At 44.1% G+C, this 23,036-nt stretch overlaps 2 protein-coding genes across 2 annotated transcripts in view; both read left to right on the forward strand.

The window, feature by feature from the left end:
* AQP2 (aquaporin 2) overlaps positions 1-11,483 on the forward strand; it is a 33,998-nt gene extending 22,515 nt beyond the window's left edge. The window contains exon 4 of the mRNA XM_020784571.3: positions 1,079-11,483. Within this exon, the coding sequence (XP_020640230.3) occupies positions 1,079-1,294 (216 nt within the window). The 3' untranslated portion in view covers positions 1,295-11,483. The remainder of the gene's footprint in view (positions 1-1,078) is intronic.
* Positions 11,484-15,044: 3,561 nt separating this feature from the next.
* Positions 15,045-22,706, forward strand: AQP5 (aquaporin 5). The gene is made up of 4 exons (XM_020784572.3): positions 15,045-16,308; positions 18,855-19,019; positions 20,357-20,440; positions 21,023-22,706. The coding sequence occupies exons 1-4, from the start codon at positions 15,946-15,948 to the stop codon at positions 21,194-21,196; spliced, it is 786 nt and encodes a 261-aa protein (XP_020640231.3). The 5' UTR covers positions 15,045-15,945; the 3' UTR covers positions 21,197-22,706.
* Positions 22,707-23,036: the final 330 nt, after the last annotated feature.

The raw sequence follows: 23,036 nt of genomic DNA on the forward strand, positions 1-23,036 counted from the left end.
TGCATGCAGGAATCCATACTCTGTCTTAACAGAGTAGCTTATTGTCCACAATACAAGTTGCACATCAGGACAATCACGTGCTAAAGCACAACCATTTCTTTCAGAACAACCCATAGTTTCTCATGATCCACACAGAAGTTTTGCTGTAGTTTATAAAACTTAGCCTGATCTTCTTCTGAAACTACATGGTGCTCTCCAGCAGCCAGTGGATATGCAATGGAAGTGCCTCTTCCTAGTTTCAACAAGTTTAAAACCATATTTCACCAGAGATGGGATAATTTCTGCCTGCATTACTTGAAAGTAAGGGAAATGAGTAGTGGATGGATGATGGGATGTGATGATCCCATATGGAAACATTCTGAGCTGCAAATCATTTTGAATTTTGCAACATTACTGTTCAGATGTTTGATGTTCTGTATCCTGAGACTGTGAAGTACTTTTCCATGTTTTTTTAATAGAGAAGTTTTTCAGAAATATAGTAGCCTGAAGCCTTAAATGAGAAAGCAGCTTCACTGGAAACCATTAAAAGATAGGCAGAGATTGGGACAAGAAGAAGGAAGGACATCCAATATGAATGGTGAACTCCTGAATCCATCCACAGCCCCTGTATAAGCACTGGTTTTGATTTCAGGTGTAATACAGGATGTGGATCGCAGCCAAGCAAATTGGAATGACTCAGCTTTCCAATGTAGTCACACCCTTACACCCACCCACCTAAATTAGCATATGTATTTTTATTAAAAACCTGTATTCTGTTTTACTCTCTTCTTTGGCAACTTGTCAGTGGCCATTCTAAGAGGTAGTTTAGGGTGAAAAAAAATGCAGGCCAGAGGAAGGAGAGACAATGAAAACTGTGGTGTGTATTTGGGGAGGTGCGGGTGTGTGAGAGTTCAACAGCTGCACTCATGGCATCCCCATAATACACAAGGAGCTACCATCAACCACAACAGTCCGTCCCTATCTATCAGCAGATCAAAATCTTGTAACAGGATTGTTTGAGAAATCTGCCTGTTGATGTTTTGGAAGCAGTTTTATGCCGGCAACCCAGTGTCTGTCACTCCTTCCTCTCCCACCTCAGGTCTTCTGGCTGGGCCCAATGGCTGGAGCACTGGTGGCTTCTTTGCTCTACAACTACGCTCTCTTCCCCCACGCAAAGACCCTCTCTGAGAGGCTCGCCATCTTCAAAGGCTATGAACCGGAGGAAGACTGGGAAGAGCGCGAAGTCCGCCGGAGGCAATCCATGGAGCTACACTCCCCACAGACCCTTCCTCGGGGGGCAATGGAGAAAGTCTAAGCCAAGGACCAGTTTTTTTAAAAAAAGAGGCAGCAGCCAGTCACTTTCTCTGACATTTACTTGCACGTCCAACATGTAGTCATACCTGTTGCGAAGGCACAGTGAACATCTAGCCTCTGACTGAGACCAGTATGTTGTATGTTCATGATGGACACTCTTGGAGCTTAACCTTCTAGCACAGGTTGTAATACAGTAGATGGATCTGTAGCTCTGAAAGACCACCCACACCCATAGAAAAGTTTGAGCTTTCTTTACAAACCAACAGAACCATTGCATGGTGCATCCTGACTCATGAGTTCAGTGAGCATAATTGTTAACTCTGTCTAGTTCTCCAGATATCCTCTAGCATTCGGGTCGGAGAACTAAACTAGTTGATCTGAAGAATTACCAGTCTATATAAACCAAATATTGGCCAGTTCCTTTCAGGAAACCGCAAGTATGACTTTGGGGAGCAAAATCCTGGCACTGGGAATGATGGCTGAGAAAATTCTGAAAACACCAACATTGCAGTTGGGTCCCAACCCCTTACAAAGAAGAGAGTCACGTTTTATTCAAGCCTGAATGAACTGAATAAGGACACGGCTGCACAGAATAAAGTAAGGCTATGTAAGCAAGCTTAGGAGTGTGGCCAGTCTCACAGACTTGGGAAGCAATATTTCTTGGTAACTAGACGTGTACCATTATTCAAATGTATGCAAATATATTAAGCTAGTATAGCCTGCTGGAGCATGAGCAACATTTATAGCTAATTAGGATAAGCTGGCATCTACTGACGCTCAGTGTTTTCCCGAGATTTTTAAAGAACCCTTGAGTTTCCCTTTGCATCCCAGAGTTACTTCTTTTTTTTGCTTTCTTAAACTCCAGCCTCATTGATGTAATCAAACAATCCGATTTTTGCAAACACAAAAGAAAACGTCTTGTCCTGTGTAGCTATTGTATCAGCTTCATTGTACTCCTGCAGGTTTGATTTAAGCTACCTGTGTGCACGTATTAAATGATATGACTTTCAGACAAGTTTTTGATTCCTGTACAACCTTTTTATCACCATTAAGGACAGCTGTTTTTACAAAGCTCAAATGACATTGAGGAGCAATGTGTGGGTTTTTTCAGCTTCAGCAGGATGTCTGTGAAGGGGTGGTTGTCTGTTTGTGAATGTATCTGTGTGTTTTGTCCTTAAAATGCATTTAATAAACTTATACTTCCCTCTGCCATTCATGTAGAATCTATTATACAAATGTGAACTTTATTCTTATAATTTGGGAATATATAGCTCACTGGGTAGCTCAGTGGTTTAGGTATCTGGCAGAACCAAAGGCTGGAGTTCGATTCCCTACAATGCCTCCTGTGAAGTAGAGTCAGCCTGTGTGGCCTTGGGCAAACTGCACAGTCCCAGGATATCCACAGAAGAAAATGGTAGACCACTTCTGCATATTTTCTACTTAGGAAACCCTGGAAAGGGTCACCATAACTCAGAATTGACTCAATGGCACCCTATTATTATTCCTATGACTATCATCTCCCTTTCCTTTCTCAATTTCTTTTGCTATATACTCTACTTTCTGTAGTTTATCTTCATTTTTGCAGGCTCATATACATATCCACTTCTAAGACACTTGTCAAAGAAACCTGAAGCTCTAAAGCATTAAACTGAAATGACTGGTAACACATGCTTCTATGCTGTCCATTTTCTTTGGTAGTAGGACTTTTTAAAAAAAACAGTCATTTAGAATGAGAATCCAAAGTATTTCATTTCTATATTTTCCCATACAGTATCTAATTCTTCCCAGTAGAATTGACACTGGAAGCTTGTATAACAAATCCATGTCTGTGGTGTCACCTGATTTGCCACTGCAGTTTTTGACACAGTACTGTATCAATTTTGCTGAATGTTTTTTCTGAGCCTGACTGCACAGGAAAAAAGGCAGAAAATACTACTGGTTGTTGGCATGCTTATTCGGGGCCTTATTTGATGATCACATAAAATAATGGGAAATGGGAATCAGCCCAGAGTCCCACAGCCCCAATCTGTAGTTTTTCCTTCCCACCAGAGAGACCCTTCTACTTTTTAAAAAGTTGAATCCTTTCACTTTGGTTCAAACCTGAGTGGTCTTAACCGACCAGATAGGTGGGATATAAATAAATAAATAAATAAATAAATAAATAAATAAATAAATAAATAAATAAATAAATAAATACCAACTAAACACAAACACCGATGAGGTGGATCCAACCCAATGCTTGGCCAGGACAAGTGCTGCTGTGATCAATGAAGTTTTGACCTCTTTCTCTCCAGTTATGTTGTGTGTGTCAGTTAATTCTGTTACTTAAGGACCAGCCAGCTTAGCAGTAGGCCACCAACAATCCTTTTTTTCCCTTTGGTGCAAGTAGAATCCCAAAGAAGCCTCCATTCAGGTGAGCAGTGATGAAACACTTGTGGAACAAGATCCCACCTGTTTCTCTGAACAGGTTTGCACACTGAAAATCTCACTCAGCCTTGGTTTTCAGAAGGCAGTGGTGTGATTTCCCTTAATAGGTAAATGCAGCAAAACTGACCAACTGCAACATGCAAAGAGCCACACAAACGAAGGTGAAACTCTAGCTTCAGCAAAAAGAGAAGCTCTTTGTGGCCTTCAAACAGCAAGAGGCTAGGAGATAGCAGGTTCTGTTCCTGACTCTGCTTCACAACCTTGGCTAAATCCTGTTTTTGAACTGCTATGCCATTAGATTAGGAGTAGGTTGGGGATGTGATGATTGTGTGATGTACCAATGCCACTGAAAACTGACCTGGCCCATCTTTGTGATGTGAGAGCTGAGGAGGCACTGCGGTGCCTATCAATGCACAGTTGTGTCAGGACCAGACCTGCCTCCCTCACAAGGCATTTCATTCCACTCTGTAGCCAGCAGGTCCATTAGCACGCCATCTGTAATGAGATAGCAATCGCCTCCTAGATGTCCGAGGCAAAGCTTTTTGCTGCCCGGCAGCTGATTTGTCCAACTTGCAAGGGCACGGCTGGTGTGGAGCCAGAAGGGGACACCTGTGGAATCAGATTTTCTAGGAGCTCCGAAGACTCTGCTGAGGAAAACATGTTTTGCAAGAGTTGTGCAGCATCCATTTTCCAACTGGCTTCTCATACCTGCGCCTTTCATAGCCCTCTGCTGTCCATATTTCGGTAGGCCGTGAATTTAGGGAGATAAAGTTACCTTGCCAGCCAGTAAGACCTTTCAGAAAGGAAGTCAAAGAAGTCTGTCACTTACTTCATTACCAAGACACTTGTGACATCCTTAATAAAAGAAGGTTTATGGCCACATAAATTTTCAGGAACTAGAGGCCTCTGCATAGAATCTTCAAAGACTGCCAGAGAAATTGTACCCAGGGATGGGCAGCCTATTGCCAGTGGGAGTCAATTTCCCATTATGGTAAACTGATAATTATAGTAATATTGACAAGCATGCTGTCCTATTTCATTATTAAGGCACCTGTGTGTTTAGGTGCCTACCTTGAAGGTCAAGCCACTTCCCAAACTTGCCAGGCAAAGGCAATTTGTTGCTTTTGCATGGAGGTTTTTCCATCTGCAAAAACTACAAAGCGAGGGGTGTGTCACCTTCCAATTCTCTTTCTAACCTGTGGGTGAAATGGAGTCCTTTGGCTGAGATCCCACATGGTCAGACCTGTTTTCCAGCCTGGTGATGATGACCTTTTCTCAAATGCCTTCCAGAAAGCAATGCCCAGTGAAATCCTGTGATCACACCCTACTATATTTGAGAGAGTTTACTCACAGGAAGGTAAGCATAGGATTACAGCCTAATATTCTGATCCTTCTGAATTAATTGCTAGTCATTGCCAAAGACCACACGGAATAATAAAGGGTGTTTGTTTGTTTTTTTCTGATTCCCAGAGGCTCAACAATGAAGATTGATTTAAATGTCCCTTAGCAGAGAGATCCACTGGCTGAAATCAGGTAATCCAGGAGCAAGTCCACTGAATCTGTGGAGCTTGCAGAGGACTTGACTTCCAAATTCCCACTGATTCAATGAGCCCACTCTAGTTCCAGTTTACATGTGGATTCAAGCCCGTTTATTTATTAAACAGAATTTATTAGACAGAAGAAATGCTATGCCAGGTGCTGAAGCCTCATCCATTGTTCACTGCAAAGTACACTTCCAGTCCATACCTCCTGGTCCCTGATTCAAGGTGCCCATTTGAACCGGGGACAGCTATGCACAAAGATACATGGGCTTCCACGGATGGAAGTCATCACCGTAGAGAGTACCAGCACCACCAGAAGCCTAGAAAAGTAGACTTTCCCAGCCCAGATGTCCATTCTTTGCATGTGGATATTAGGAGATGTTTTTTGGGGTAGCTGTGTGACCTCAAGGTGGAGACAGCACTGTGGTCCTCCAATACACTTCCTTTTTCATGCAGAAAGTGTGCAGGTGGGCAGACAACGATGGAAGTGCCAGGGCTGAGGGCTATTTTTCAGGCAGCCTGGCAGTCTGGAGCAAAACTTGGTGTGTGTGGGGGGGGGGCAGGAACTGCTGAGGTACTGCAACAAATGGTCCAGGCCTCTTGTGGTCAACAGACTATCTGTTGTTAACCCTCTAATTATAATAATGCTTTGAGAGAAATTCAGACTATCCATTTGAGCTATGCAAGGAGTGAAGTCATGATGCTACAACCCTTCTAGGTCTCATGTATTTGTACATGAATTCTGTCTTGGCAGATTACTTTTAATTTCTTTAATTGTGATCTTCTTGTCCTCATGGTTAGCAGAAAACATCAGAAAACTGAGACAATATTCAGGTGGCATTCAGAAGTATAGAAGAAAGCAAAAAGTCCCATGCTGGATCGGATCAAAGACTCATTTTAAGCCAGCATTCTTTTCAAATTGTAAATCAAGATTGGCCCTTCCCTCCTCTTTGAAACATTCCCAGGCTCTAACAATTATGGGCACCCTACATAGATGCCCATTTTCCAAACTAAAGTGATGACCCTACATACATGCAAAAATTGTGTGTGTGTGTGTGTGTGTGTGTGTGTGTGTGTGTGTGTGTGTGTGTGTGTGTGTGTGTGTGTGTGTGTGTGTGTGTGTTGTTGTTGTTGTGAGGGGGATGTAAATGCATAGTATCAATTTAGGAAGCCACAGAGCTTGCAGAACACCACAGGGCTTTTGAGGATGACCGCACAGTGGCGAGGAAGAGGATGGGCAGGAGGCCAGCATAGCAACCAACGTACCTCATTTATCAAAAACTGGTTTGTGATGTTGACCTGGGTGTCACAGGTGGAGATGAGGGAGGCAGGTGCTCTCTCCAGCTGTACCATTCCATACCACTGTATACCACTGGCACTTCTGTTGATTCAGTGCAGTTACAAACATCAGCAGCCTCACGAATTAGGCTCTGTAGCATCAGATATACCAGGGGATAAAGGGATCACTTAAAATCCCAGTAGGATTTGCCTCTGTGCCAGCTTCTCTTGGGAAACCTGACTCCAACAATCATAAGCCGTCCGTCAGGGGACAGTGAGAAGGGTGTGCCTGATCATTGGTGATTGTCAGGCTCCAAAAACATGGACCATCTTCAACAAGAAAAGCAGGATGGGAAAAAGCTGTTCTTCTTAGAAGCAGAGATAAATAAACTTTATGATCCTTGGATGGAATACACGGCTGATCGTTGGTGCTGACAAGGGAGAGGCTACTTCAGAGTCGGGTGCCCTCATTATGAAGGTTTCTTGATAGAAGACTCGAACAGAACAGGGTTGAAAGGTTAAGTAATTGTAAGTTTCAAATCCTCCTTTTGCAAAAGACTGGACCAAGCCTCTAGTTCCCTGTGCCAATAGCAAAGGGCGCTTGAAACCACTGCTCAGTTGTACATGCATATATATGGGAAAGTAATTTTTTTAAAAAAACAACCTACAATTTCCAGAATTCCAGCCAGCAGGATCTTCATGGTTCTGGGAGGCATAGCCACAAAGAGCCACTTTCACAAAGTTTCTGTATGGGCTTCCATCCAAGCTAACAGATTTTATTCAGTCTGTTTCAAAGAGATATCACTGGGATCTCTGCTAGCAGCATCTCAGCACTGAAAAGAGGACAGCTGAGGCCACATCAAAATGTCCTTTGTTCTTCAGATGGTCATCTTGGCACTCCTGCGCTTGCCAGGAATGGGAGTGACCTCTTCTGGAGAGGGTTGTGTGCAGAGGCACAGAAAGATATCAGGCAAAAGCAGAAGGAATGTTAGCAGAAATCTGAGGAGCAGCCATCACATCCACCAAAACGTTTCACTAAGTAAAATGCAGTTGCTGTCCTTGGCCACCCCTTTGGAGTTGAGGAGCTGAGGCGTCTCCCAATGCTAACCTTCTCAGAAGAGAGGGGGAAAGTGCCACCATGGTGAGAGACTGACGCTCAAGAGAGATTTTTAGGGAAGGAAACAAACAGTCAACTTTTGGAATCTGACCAGGACAACTTAGAGAACCCGCTTGTAACACAAGCTTGCTCGGCATTGACGCCAGCCTCGTGTGCAGATTCGAAATTACACTCTGTCTCTCACTGAGACTGGGCTGAAAGAAAACAAACCCAGACAGTCCACAAACTAAGCCAGTATTAGTCCAGCCAGGTTGCAGTGCTCTGTCCCAATGACAGAGACAAAATCCATGCCTTTCAAAGTTCACGTAAGACATACAAAACTCATAAAAGGTGGTGTGTGGAAACTGGTGTAGTGTAAGAACATGATTCCTAGCTTCCATTTGGAACTGCTCTTCTGAGAAGGCCAACAGTTAAGGCTATCATGTTACTGCCCGTATGTGTTAGAGTTCACTTCCTGAGTCCCTGAAAAGTATGACATCCCAGCAGGAATCCAGGAGGGAATATAAGCCAGCGTTATTTTGGTGGGCCTTTGGAGATTGGGCAATGGCCATTCTGCAATTTAGTTGGCAAGCATTCATTACATGGTCATAGATATAAAAATGTCTGGTAGGTTTTAGGTTGTTGCTACAGTAATTTTTACATACATTTTGATCATTTATATGAAGTATTTTATGATTACTGGGCACTTTGGTGTGTGTAATTCTGGGTGTCTTCAGACAGAAGAACAGAATATAAATGAAAATAATAAACACACAAGCAAACAAACCTACTTGCCATTTGCTCCTCCCGTCCGATTTCAACAGACTCTTTGTAGCTCAATCCACCCCACATCCAAAAATGGCCCACCTGGAACCTCTCCCTGTACCAAGGAAAAGGAACTTATTTTGAGTAAGACAGTAACCAGTGACAGAGGGCTTCCAGGCCCAGAGGGAAGGCCCTCCAACCACCTGGCTGCTCTGCTTGCAGGAAATGTTGCTCTCTGTGCCCTTCTCCTCGCGATGGATGGAGACTAAGATACTCCTCTGACCTTTTCAAGAGTTTGACTTCTTTATTCTCTTGGAGGAAAAAGTAGGAGGAAGAGGAGTGGACAGGAAGTCTTGCCAGAAGGTCCCTTCAAGCATTACTGACTCAGAAAACTTCCTTGAGGTTTCGCAAATGGTTGCCCATAATGCACAAGTGGGGGTCTTTGATGCTCACCCAACTTTACCAGAAATTAAAAGCTGTTCTGACATTTTGCAGGCAATTCCCTCCAAACAGAAATTTGGCCGGCTCCTTCCTTGCTGAGTTTCCAAGGGCATTCAGCACTATATTGATTTTATAAACCAGATTTTTAGTTGGCTTTTAATCTGTTTTTGCAATCTACCTAAGCTAATTAGTTTAAGACCCAAAGGGACCAGAAGAGTGACTAATATACAATTTTATTAAATAAATAACACTGGGGTAACCATGTGCCCTATTTTAGAGAAGACAGTCCTCTATTGAAAGAACCTTGCACAATCCATGGTCCAACTTAAAAATAACATATCCCAAAAGGAGAGAGCAGAGCCCTAAAATCGCCTACCAGTTCTTAGTACTTGGACCTCATACAGACTATATCCTTGAGTAATCTCATCACAGTCTTCCTCACTACGGTGTTTTGTGTTTTTAATTTAATTCTAATAATCCTTTTGAAATCACATCTATACATATGGAGTAGCTTATGTACATTTCATGCAAATGTGCATCCTCTTTTCTCCTGGGTTTTTTTGTTTGCTTGTTTGTGTGTGTGTGAGGGTGGTGATGTATATGTGGCCAAATTACTAGCATTGCTAGCCACAAAACCATAGTAAGGGGAGAATGTCAACCTATCCCATAAACAGAGCAAAGTGGGCAGCAGGAGGAGATTGGTCAGTGTTGGACTCATATGGAGGACCACCAACAGTATCTTCTTGGTTCCATCACCAATACCCTCTGCTCTCCTCTGCTTCCTTTGTAGAGATTTCACCTTTGGAACTCGGTGTTCCCTCTCCAAAGTTATCCATATTCAGTCAATCGATCAGACATTTCAAATATTTTACCCCACCTGTCTCCTCAAAAGGATTCAAGGTGGCTTACATAATTAAAAAGACAATATTTAAAAGCTAAAAACTGTAAGCATACACATATTAAAAAATAATTAAAACAAGTAGTACATTTAAAAAAGGCAAATAAAACTGATACTAAAATCACATTTGAAAGCAACAGAACACAACAATCCATTTAAAATTGCCCTCTCAGGATGCCCGTCACTAAGGAAAATCAATCACTAAGGAAAATCCATGCTTCCTGTCTGCAGACCTTTTATTTATTGATTTTGGCACCACTGTGAGACAAACCAGCCATGTACCCACCTGACGGGTCTGGAATGTATGATGAACATAATATTATTCCTTTTCTGATGCTCCAACAACCAGGATTGGGCAACAGTTAGCTTCACTTCTCCCCTCTGCCAAATATTGGATTGGGAAGAGGGGTGTTGTGGAAATGTGGGTGCTTTCTGTGAGAGTCTTCACTGATGCTCCGCCTCCGCAACACTGTACAAGGAGAGTCCAAAGAGCTCCTAAATCCTTCTGTATCAATAAAGAGGCATTTTGTAAAGTTAATGGCTCTTAATGGCCCATTCAGAACTTTGTTGTTGTTGTTTAGTTGTTTAGTCGTGTCCGACTCTTCGTGACCCCATGGACCACAGCACACCAGGCCCTCCTGGCTTCCACTGCCTCCCAGAGTTGAGTTAAATTCATGTCGGTAGCTTCAATGACACTGTCCAACCGTCTCGTCCTCTGTCATCCCCTTCTCCTCTTGCCTTCACACTTTCCCAACATCAGGGTCTTTTCCAGGGAGTCTTCTCTTCTCATGAGATGGCCAAAGTATTGGAGCCTCAGCTTCATTTAGGACTACTCTACCACAAATATTTCTCGTCACAAGGGAAATACCTAGCAATAACATACTGTTTCTGGGGGAAATCCACTTTTCTCCCAGCTAACACGAAGAGTTGAGCTGAGCTTAGAGGGAAAACAGGAAGCCTAAGGGGAAGATGGTAGATGCTGGTGTCCTGCTTCTGAGAGAGCCCTGGCTCCACAACACCACTGTCTGGGTGTTTTCCTCCTCCTTTAGAGAAGGAACTGCAGTGCATGTGACGGATTGTTACATGGTGTGGAAACAATGATGTGGCAGGTGGGGTTTCCAAGCTGTTGCATTTGAACTTAAAGATTTTTGCCTACAGGCCACCATGAATGTTGTTCATGAGGGATTTTATTTCCCCATTATCATCCTGCAATAGGTGAGGTGGCTTCCTTGGCGTGAGTCACAATTTAAGCATTTGGTCTCGCCACGCTTGTCATTCACAGCACTGTCTCCATGGCTTGTGCCCTGTGGACAGGATTCCACACCAGACATCAGACGCTTCAGGATGTTTAAAGAAGCAGCTGGCTGAGGCGTGAACTTGCAGTGTGTGATAATTTTTTTAAAAAAACAACCCCTTACAATTCTGTAAATGGCTTCCATTCATGCAGTACTTTCTAAGTGAATCACTACACACCACACCACCACAGCCTCATTACACATGTTGCAGTTATCATTTCTGACAGCCATTACAGTCACTTAAGCGGGAAATCCACCTTTTCTTGTTTCAGGCTGCCAACTTTTAAAAAAAGCAGCCCTCCTCCTGGCTTCTCCTTCCTTGCCCACACTCCTGTCTGACAGTTTCTCCTTTACATTAAACAGAGGAAAAATTAAAGTCCTGTTGCCATTTTAGTACTTTATGGCATTGCTGATGTTCCCTCAAGTAAAAAAAAAAAAAAAAAAAAAAACCAGGCAACCAAATTATGTAAAAAAAAAAAATGAAGGACACTAATCTGGTGACATAAATTTTCTATGAAAACCAAACTGTTATTAATACAAAACACATATGCTGGAAAGCCATTGTCTACAACGTTGTTTGTGCTTGTTTGTTTATGGGTTGCCTTTCAAATCCATTCTTTCTCAAAATGCCACAACTAAAACGAATAAAACATATAATACGGTAAAACACTGTCATCAGATCTACCAAGGCCTACCCCATGCTCTTGTATAATGGACTTCAATAACTAAAAGGAGCAATATAGATCAATCAATTTGACTGTAGCAGCAATAAAAGCTTTTAGAATCATTCAGCGCTCCATTTTAACTCAAAACTACTCAGAAGACATGGTTTTAAAAAACCACTTAAAAGCCAGCACTGATACAGTCAAGCCTATATTCCTTGGGCAAGTGCTCCACATTAAGCCCATACCAAAAAGCCATACCTCTAGCACCTACCATTCAGAACAAGACCAATAGCCAGAATCCTGTAGGTGGTTCACTCCTGTGTTAGGGAAATCACATAAATCTTGGCAAGAAATCACAGCTCATTAACAAGGTACCAGTTGTGTTCTTGCACGTGTACCTGAACATGGGCACACACCTAAGCACCTTGCTAATCAACAACAATTTCCTACCAAGACTGGTGTGACCCTACCCAAGTGTAGACTGCCAATAAGATTCTGGTCACAACATTAAATCTGAATAAACAGATTTGAGTGAATGTTTGTGGACTGGCTGAACACAGCATTAAGATATTTAAATAAAAGCAAACTTCTACATGTAAATGACATAACCTTCTTTTGCAAGAAGCCCAGCAGGATATCGTGACCCTTATCATCAAACTCAAACAGCCATGCTCATGTCATTTTAACAATTATAACAATTTTATTTTAACGAAGCAATTTAATTTTAACAATTTTATTTTAACATGCTCACGTCATTTTAACCATTTTAGCAGATAATTTTAATCTTTTTAATGTTTTAATGTTTTAATTGTATTTTAAATCATATATTGTTTAATTTCTCTTTTAATATTTAACTTATTGTGTTTTTAAATTGTTTGAATTTTAATGTTGGGAGCTGCTTTGGGTCCCTCGTTGGGAGAAATGTGGCATATAAATAAAACTAATAAAATGAATAAAACTACTACTACTACTACTGATGATGATGATGATGATGATGATGATGATGATGATGATGATGATGATGATTTTATTCCAACTACAACCCTCCAACATAGCTCAGGCTGCGACATAGATTCTAGCACAGGGTCCACCTAGTGAGCTTCGTGGCTCCGTGGGAACTGGAACGATGCTCTGTCCAGTATCTCTCCGACACTCTAACAAGCATCCTGTGCTTAGGATCAGAGGGCCATGTTCAGATCCATGTCCGGCCAGCTTGGATGCAGGCGGCAGTAAACCTTATTGCAGAGAAGGCAGACATTAATCCGAACACGTGCGTTATGCTGACTGTTGTCTGTACTGTGAAGATCCACGCCCAGTTCTGAATACACACCGGCCAGCAAACACCTGAACATATTGTGCAGCTGAAGAGGGTTGCTGGCTAGCTGTTTGTGTGCTCAGGATTACAGCTCAGGACCGATTAGAAGGGAGGGCCGACCGTGAGTGTATCTTTGTGTGCATGTGCACATGCACGTGTTTGCGTGTGGCCACTGCTTTTCCTCCTAGCTCTCTCCCAGCAACTCACCAGCCACATGCCTTTGCTATTAGCCCAATAGTCACCTGCCGGAGTTCTGTTGGAGGCTGTCTGTTCTATCCAGAGAGAGGCACAGGAAGGAGATGTGGCATGTTGAGCACAGGTATCTATGTGAAACATGGGTTTAAATCAGATTGACTAGCATGAAATGGGAGCCCCTTAGGCTAGGCACTGTCAGCCTCGCTTACTTTACAGGTTTGCTGTCTGAATTTTAAAAAAAAAACTGGTTCAGCTTAAAAACTGGTAAAGCTAACCCTAGCCTCTCCTTGTGCACCATTCTCATGAGCAATTGTGATATTGTTGTTGTTTTGTGCAAGCCACCCCTGACTTATGCCTACAAATGAGCGAGCTCCAAAATGTTCTGCCCTCAGCAGCCCTGCTCAGATCTTGCAAACTCAAGCCTGTGGCTTCCTTTAGGAAGTCAATCCATCTTGTATTTGCTCTTCCTCTTTTTCCGCTGCCTGCATGTTTTCCAGCAATCATGATGTGCAACCTCAAAGCCATGCTCAGTCATTGGATTTTTGCACCACGCCTATAGTCCAGGCACTATCTCTCAGCAGCCTGCCTCACAGGGATGATGGGACAAAGACACCATTTGATAGATCCTGGAAGCTGAAGCGGGGAAATGATTTTTCCAAACTCTGAATTCAAGCCACACCTAGCAGGCCCTCCTTGCTTCCATTTCTTGCCATGTCTGCCCTTTATCCCCCCTCCCTTCAGATTCTCAGTCTGTCACTTATTCTCCTTGGTTGTAAGCTCCCTGGTCTGCAGCCACTTGCCAACCTACCGTCTGCCCCCAAGACCCTTTGCTCCCAGACAAATGTCACCTTCTCTGCCTTCACAGAAGCTGGGTGGCAAACTGGGCTCTTCCTATGCCAAACAACACCAGATAGAGACCATTTGATGTCAGAGGGTTAGCCGTCATATGTCCAGCCCAAGACAGGCAATGGCATCTATTCCAAGGGTTAAGCTCAACATGACTGGGAGCTGAAAAAGAAAGATCTCCTCAGTCCTAGGTACTCTGTTTCCCCGAAAATAAAACAGGGCCTTATATTAATTTTTGCTCCATAAAATGCATTAAGGCTCATTTTTAGGGGATTTTTTTTTTCATGTACAACAATCTACATACTGTATATTCAAATACACCCATGTATTGGTTGCTGCACAATGTTGGAGGCACGGGGTTTCACTGAACTGGGGCTTATTTTTGGGGTAGGGCTTATATTAGGAGCATCCTGAAAAATCATACTAGGGCTTATTTCCAGGTTAGGTCTTTTTTGGGGGGAAAACAGCTATTTTTGCAAGCTGACAAAGTGGTGATATGCACCAGGTGATATTCTCTTTCTTTAACTGAAATGGCCTTCCTTGGCTAATGCTTTTCATTCATAAAGGAAAACTCACCAGTATCAATAGGTTGTTCATAATGGTGTTTATAACAGCTTTAATTAAGGGGAAGGGCGCAAAGGGAAAAGGTTGAATTACCTTTCTCACTCAGTTGAAGAAAGGGAGGGAGGGAAATCCTGATCACAGATTTTCTATAGTACAACTAGTTGCATCGTTATGTGTCTGCAAGTCCAATTTATGCCGGACAATAATCAGCTCAAGCCCTCGTCCAACCAGTGCATCACTTTCTTGAAATCTTCAACTTTTTCGGGACCAGAACAGCCACCTCATGCCTCTCTTGCAAGTCTGTGCAGACCACCAGCAGAAGCGAAGAGGCGCTCGTGGAAGATATAAGAAAGGCAGGGCTGCCTGAGATTATGCAACCGCTGGCAGAGAGAAGGGAATCGTTGCCTTGAGAGCAAAAGGAGACACTTGGAACATAACAATGCCTTTCTCCGTTGCTGCGTTTATCCTGCCTCCGCACAGGCTGTAAACTGAGACCAGTATTGTACTAAAATGCCAGGGCATTTGATAGCTCTCCGCACAGCCAGCTGCTGTATTCACAGCCCTCTGTAAGCTTTTTTGTCTTCAGCAGAACAGGCAAAAGACCTGAGCTTGAGATCTGTCAGGACAAACCAGCAGCAGCTCCAAGGAGTGTCAGAAACTCCTTTGGCCTTTTTTCTTTCTTTTCTTTTCTTTTTTTAAAGTCAGCATGCTGGAGAATCCAGTTCAGCAGAGCTGCCCAGAATCACTGCCAGAATACTTTCCTCTTCTCATGAGCCAAGAAGCAGTACCTGAAAGAAACAATCATGTAAGCACCATATAACATGTTTCATGTGTGTGTGTGTTTTTAAACTGGCAACACGCCTGCTCTTACAAACTGAAGAAGGGGGGAGAAAAAACCTTTAAAAAAGAATTTTTAAAAAAGTCTGGGCTAAAAGACAAGGTGCTAATCTGTATGCCATTATGCAATATGGTGATTATCTAATGACAGCAGGGCTGTTCAATAGAGCCCTCGTTGTTTGGAGGAGAAAAGAAGAAAATCAGGACTGAACCTTCCAAAAGGGGAAGGTTCAGATGTTGTCTGAAGATGGAAAGTTTCCAAACTCCACAGGAACAGGTGGGGGGGGGGAGAGAGAGAGTGCAGAAGGACTGGCCAGTTCCTTGGCTCCACCCACACTTTGGTACACTATTGTCTTGCTGCACCTGGATATATATATATATATGTAGGTATGTAGGTATGACCCTGTGTTTTACACCAGTCCCTTAGCATCCTAGGCAGAGGTGAAACCTTTCCACCTTCAGTCCCCTTGTTCCTGCTCCAGCCCCACCATGAAGAAAGAAGTCTGCACCATCGCTTTTCTCCGAGCCGTCTTTACCGAGTTCTTAGCCACCGCGCTGTTTGTCTTCTTCGGCTTGGGCTCAGCCTTGAAGTGGCCTTCCGCTTTGCCGAGCATCCTCCAGATCGCCATGGCTTTTGGCTTGGCCATCGGTACCATGGTCCAGACCTTTGGTCACATCAGTGGTGGTCATATGAACCCAGCCGTGACCATCGCCTTCTTCGTAGGGAACCAGATTTCTTTCCTCCGGACTCTGTTCTACGTTGTGGCCCAGCTGGTGGGGGCCATTGCCGGTGCAGGCGTCCTTTATGGAGTGACTCCCATAAATGCCCGTGGCAACCTGGCCGTCAACGGGGTAAGTGCCTTCTGTCCCTGAGAATGTTATTTGTGTTGGTGGTGGTTTGGCGTCTTGTGCAGAAAGTTTCTTGTGCCAATATAAACATGCCTATAAGGGCAGACATCAGGGTAGCTGCTCTGCACCCACTTTCTTGATGTTGCTGAGATTCCACCTGTACTTTGTGCTGCGCTGAGGATCCAGCTGAGGATCCTGTATTGGCAGGAGAGGTTAACAGCACAGAGTAATTTACAGGGCAGCATTTCTTCCCAAGTGTTCTCATGTCCTAAGGGGATGAAGGTGTCAGTCCCCCTCAAGCGCGCGCGCGCACACACACACACACCAGAAAGAGATAAAGAAACAGCAGCAATAAATGTTGGAACTCCAACATTATCTGTTAAAGAGGGATCAGGAAGGAGGGGAGGGTGGGAAAATGTAGAGAGTCCTAGATATGGATACTGGTTTCTTTTAAAGGGTTGAAGGGTGGTGGGAAGAAATCATTTGCAACCTTTAAAAACTTCTGAAATCAATCCAGCTGTCTACTTGATTTTTTTTTATGGTCTGGTCCAATCAAGGTATCGCTCTCACATTTATATTGTTTATTGGGAGGTGGGAATCACACAGCCTTCTTCTGATTTCTTTTGAAACTTGTGATGCTGAATGTTTGATGATTGCCTTTGGCATTCTTGGGCATTCTCAAAGAGTCCGACAGTCCCTTCAGGACTGGCAGTTAATCTGCTGAAAGGTGGAGGAGGAGGATGCATTTTTAAAAGTATCTCCTCCCCAAATGATACTTTAGGCAAAGCAATTCAGGAAAACCAGGAGGTGTTTGGAAGCAGCATTCGGCACATTACAGGCGGCAGGGGGCAAGAAAGGACAGGCGGGCAGGCAACACCCGCCTACCCAAACTCATACATTGTTTCCGAGGGGTATGTGACTCTCTTTGGGTCTCCACAGAAAGTCACAGATGCAGCATTCCGGCTTTTGCCCAAACAGGCACTGGTTTGACTTTGTAGCTGTTTTTGGCCAAAAAGAGTTAAATAATCCAGAAAGGCTGGGGAACTTCATCATACCTTTACAGGGAGGGGGACAGGAAATCATAGAAGCCAGGTGACAATTATGCTGTCAAGCTTAGGAGATCTCTTGGTTCAACCTTAAAGGGAACGGCAAGGAAACACTGTAGAATGGTGACAGGAAGGATAGTAAGTTCTACACAGAGTAAGCTTATAGGCAATTTAGAAACCCTTCTCACCCAGCATTATGGAAGAGTCAAGGGCGAAGGTAGCCACTTGCCCATCACTAGGAAACAAGACATGCGCAGGTGCCAATTTATATATATATATATATAAATCACAATCTTGCTATAACGATTGTAAAATAAAAAGTACAACTTGACTCACAAAAGGCTGTGACTACATGACCCATGTGCCTGCTCAGTCTGCTGTCTCTCTTTTTTATGGCTCTCTGAAGTCTTTGATCCAGAGCATGTAGCCTTTCAGACAGAGGATGTCTTCAGACAGAGGATCATCCCATGATAGCCCTTCCAGATATAGACTGTCTGGAAAAGAGAGATCCACCAAACCACCCTAAGAAATAATAGGATAGAGTTCTTGCTTGCCTAGGTTTCCATCAGCAATATTTTTACTCTGTCACCATTCAGCTTTTAGTGAGTAATGCTCAGGGTAGAAAAGCAGCACAGGGCACTAACTTCCTATGGTTCTTCAAGGAGAAGAGAGCGCTTGGGAGAGGTATTTATGCTGCAGCTAAATCTTCTGAGTCAGGTGAATTTTACATGTACAGTGTAATCATGTAAAATTGACTGAAGCAAGAGCTGTTTTAAGCATCCTGTGTAAGCATGCCCAAAGTCACTGTTGAGTGATCTCAAAAGCGAGTTGAATTCAGCCCTGCAGAACTCAGTTCAAATGACTGGAGTTCATCTTCTTAATCTATTCTTGCATTCATTGTGAGCTCCAAACCCATCTAACAGGTAAGGAGCCTCTTCATTCAAGACTGGCTCAAAAGGTATTCCTTGAACATGCTCTAAGCAGTCACAAAGGCCATAGCTATGGTGTTAACTGAGCTGGATTGGTGAGATGATAGGAGATACGTGCAGGGCAGTGAGGTGGGAGATTAATACTTTGGCAGCTCTTGCTTTTTAAGCCTTATTTCCCCGGTCTCCTGCCCCGCCTGACCCTTTGGAGGTGGTGGCAGTGGAAAGAAAATCCCCATGTCCTTCTCTGGAAGCTCTGTGAACAGAACTGCTTGTTTAGCATTAAGAACCACACCCTCTGCAAGGCTGAAAAGACCCAGGTAGAGCAAGTCCCAAAATCTTTCAGAAGGAAGGTGACCGAATATGGGAATTGTAGTATAAAAAAGTAACTTTTTCAAAAGAATTAGACTCCCACTGCATCTATGAAATTCTTTTGCACATTTCCAGAGGATATTTTCTATTCCTCAGTCACCTTGAGTGGTCGCAACGACCAGATAGGCAGGATATATATATATATATTCCACGTGGCTTCCAGGCCAGAATGGTTGCCTAAACCTCTCCCTGTCCCTCCCAACAGCTCAGCAACAACACAACCGCTGGCCAGGCTGTGGTGGTGGAAATGATCCTAACGTTTCAGCTGGTGATGTGCATTTTCGCCTCGACGGACAGCCGCCGAAATGACCACGTGGGCTCCCCAGCTCTCTCCATTGGGCTGTCTGTCACCCTGGGTCACCTGGTTGGGGTGAGTGCTTTATATACAACCATTTTCAACTTTTGGGGGGAGAGGGAGGGAGGAGGAGATGGAAAGACCATATGTTTCATGCCCCACAGCAGCCCTCAGCTCATGGTCCTTGGGAAGCACGTGCACTTACTATCATATCACTACCAGGCTATGTTTATGTGCACGAACAAGTTGTCTGATGCAGCTGCTCTGGGTGGAGAATGTGTACCATGTGGCTGATGCGACAGAGTGCTGGACCTCAACACAACCCTAACCCTAAGCCACAGTCTATGGCTTCAAACTGTAAAGAACCTCCAAGTAGAAAACAAATGCATGCCCCCCACCACAATATATTAAAATAACACACACACACATATATACACACAAACAAATCTTTGAGACTTCTTATTCTTAACACATCTTGGGGCTTCAGATGGCCTCAGTTGGGCCCTGGCGCCATTATGGTGAGAAACAACAGAATTGGCCCCATTCCAAGTCAGAGGGTTCAAGTAGACAGCCAAACGGTCCTGGTCTGGATTGGGTTAAACAAGGTTGTTTTGAGGGGCAATGTGCCAAATTACCTGATCCGTACATCCACACACACAAAGACAGGGTAGTTTAGGGGCAGGAAAGCAGTCTGCACCTCCAGCTATTTAGGCTGGTCCTCATTTTTAACTGGAAAGAAATGAAGGAAGGAAGGTATCCTCTTCCGTATTCTCTCCTGTCTCCCACCCTGTGGAGGACTGGGGGAAAGCTGCAATTAAAAGCTGCAATTAGAAGCTGCGATTAAAAAAAATAAGTGGCATGTTGCATAACTGACTTGCCACTGAACTGATTACTAAAAAGGGATTTTTTTAAAGGACAAAAATCCTTTGCATCCTCTTATGTCTCCCTCTCCACAGAGGAGTGAGAGCAAAACGACTCAAAAGTGAAAGCTACGTGGTGAACTTTGGTTCAATACTGGTGATTACATATGCTGGAACTGGCATGAGGGTGGAGTGGCACAGCACTTGCAGCCTAAGCTGGCAGTGTCCAAACCCTTGTCCCCTGTGACGACCATCTTGCTGGGAGAAGCAACTGCTGGGAATCACTCTCACCTTGTTTTAACCACGATCTGCTTCCCAGAAGGAGTTAAAAAGCACCTTGGCTCTGGGCACTTCCAAGTTTTCTTTCCAGAAAAGCAGTACCAGCAAGGCTTGAGAAATGCTAGATGAGAGAAGCCACAACTGATCAGAGAGGAAAGGAAAGGGGGAAAGTGTGGATTGACTGGCAGACGGAACAAAACCGGCTAGAAAATGTATTTAGGTGCAATCATGCACATTAGAAACCTAACCCACCCTGTTTTGCCCCTCCCACAGATCTATTTCACTGGCTGCTCTATGAATCCTGCCCGATCTTTTGGCCCTGCTGTGATCATGAAAAGATTCAGCTCTGCTCATTGGGTAAGAAGCTCTTGTTTCACCTTGGGGTCGATGCCAACTCTTGGGAAACAAGCAAAGCAACTGCAAACCTACCTGTAATTGCTGCACACGGCCGGCCTTTTATGGGGGAAAAGTCCAAAGTACAAATGTATAACACCAAAGGGGTTGATGAGCAAAGAATATGGATAGAATCCTTCCTGTAGCACTTCGGAAAAGCTATATATATATAGGGTTTGCTTGCCACGAGCCATCAGGTGTTGGTTGCGCTGCAGATGTTACACAAGATGAGCCAGTACTATATAGTCTGCTCTCAGTAGGCTGGTACCAAGGGCTGGGGAGTCTGAAGAGGTATGTAGCTGCATAACACAACAAGATCAGTCTGATACCACTTTGTCAGTGCTCCATCCTAGAGAATCCTGGGATCTGTAGTTTGGCAAGATCTTTAAAATCCCCTGAGGGACAGCCATAGCGCAGACCCCTGAACCACAGTTCCCGAAGTACTTCAAGAAGAGAGAGGGTGGAAATTAAATCAGTTCAGTTCTGCCGTGTAGACAGGCAGTGACCATCTCTGGAAGGTTCTAATTCCTCCCCTTGGTTTTTCAGGTCTTCTGGATAGGGCCCATCTGTGGAGGCATCCTGGCCTCTCTGCTTTACAACTACCTCCTGTTGCCCCACTCAATGAGTATGTCTGAAAGGGTGGCCATTGTGAAAGGCACCTATGAGTCGGAGGAAGAGTGGGAAGAGAAAGAGAAAAGTATGGAGATGACTTCCCCGTGACTGGAAGGCCCCAGCAGGAACCAGGAGGAATAGGTGAACCTCACACTCCTCATGCTGAACAAAAACTGACTCTCTGCAATGCAAAGAACATCTCGTTTCTGCTGGTGCCGTGGCTTTCAAGAGGGAATGTGGGGCAGACATTATTCATGTAAATAACTGTGTTGAGCAGGTGGTTGGATGTGTGTGAGAGAGTATGCGTGTGTGAGAGAGTATGTGGGGAAACACGGCTGAAGAAAAAGCTTTTCCAACAAGCTCCGTTTTGGGAGCAACGCTTTCAGGCAGTCATGCCAGAACAACAAAAGAAATGACGTCTTCTTAACCTCTTGGTGCTGCAAAGGCTGAGGTGTGTTCTAGACAACTGTGTCAAAGGAGGTCATGGCATTTTGCAGGTATTAATCCCCTGGCCCCACCGCAAAGTCATTTGCTTAGCTCCTGATAGGATTCTGGGACAAATCTTCCCCCCAAAGTCCACAGGGATTTGGGGCTTTCAGGGTTTATGGGACAATGGTGATGTGAGCTTGGATTTCTTTGGCTTGGTGTCATTTTACTATACACAATAGCGTTTGCTATTAGCTCTGCATATGCTCAATAATACACCGTCAATCCATTTTAAGCATAAATATTACCTGGAATACCTCGGAATGGGGTTTCAGATGAGCACATGGCGGGGGAGAAAAGTGTCTTTGACAACAGTTGTGCTGGAGATGGAGGGAGGGGTTGACCAACAGACCTCTGCACTTACCACCAGTTCTTTTGGGGCTTTTGTGGTTTTGCGGGGTTGCGTGGGGAGCCACAAACTCCCTCAGGAACCTGAGGAACCCACGCCAGTCCGCCTTGCCCCCCAATTCAAAGTTGCTTGGAGTCTTGAAGATAAAAATCACATGAAACAAAGACCTTTGCTTTGACTTGACTCCCATCTCACATTGGTTCATGCAAGAAGCCAATGAAGATAAATTATTTTTGATACACCCTAGATAGGACAGAATCCCTTTCATGTATACGTGATGGTTCCTGGTTGTGCTGTTCTGCTGACTGTCAACTGGCAAGAGACTGAGAGAGTGGAAGATAAAAGCCTGCCCATGAAGGATTGGATGTCTGCATTTAGGAGAGGATGAGGCAAGGCATGGTGCGCAGACAGGAGCACAGGCAATAAGAAAATGTTGAGGTTGACTTCTGTGCTTGGAGCCAAAAGAAGCCGCAGGCCCAAACCATCCTTGTGTTTCAGGCAACGGTGAAGAAGCTACACAGAGAAGAGGAATACAGAACAATCCCCATGTTTCATCTCAAGAAAATCCAGAAAATATATTACCTCAGGTGTCTGAGTCTAAAACTTCAGAAGTGCTGGGGGTGATAGACTGCTTTTTCCTGCAGTGGTTGCTGTCTTGCTGCTTTGATGTTCTGCTGCAGAACTATGTAATTTGTTTGGGGGGCTTTGTTGTTATTTGGATTTCTGTAATATATTGTATTATTTATTACCAATTAAAAAAAGGAGAGAGACTGTACAAAAAAAGGATATTGAATCAAAGGCCTGTGGGGTTGCAGGGTGGATGGTGCAATGGAGGACTGTGGATTTTGCCCCCCCCCTCCAGAGGTGTTGGTATCTTCACTAGTGGGGGGGCAATTGAAGGGGCATGGAGCGATCAGGTTGGTGGAATGATCAAGTGGGAAGAGGGACAAGTAAGGAGCAAAGGGCGATCGGGCTGCTGGGAGGCAATCAAAGGTGGGTGGGGGCAATTGGGCAGGCGGGCAAGTTGGCAGACTGGTGAAGGGCAATAAGGTTGGTAGGGAGGCAATCCCACTGACATAGGGGTGATCGAGCTGGCATGGGAACGATCAAAGG

Source organism: Pogona vitticeps, chromosome 2 (assembly GCF_051106095.1).
Source record: "Pogona vitticeps strain Pit_001003342236 chromosome 2, PviZW2.1, whole genome shotgun sequence".
In the NCBI taxonomy this organism is placed as follows: domain Eukaryota; kingdom Metazoa; phylum Chordata; class Lepidosauria; order Squamata; family Agamidae; genus Pogona; species Pogona vitticeps.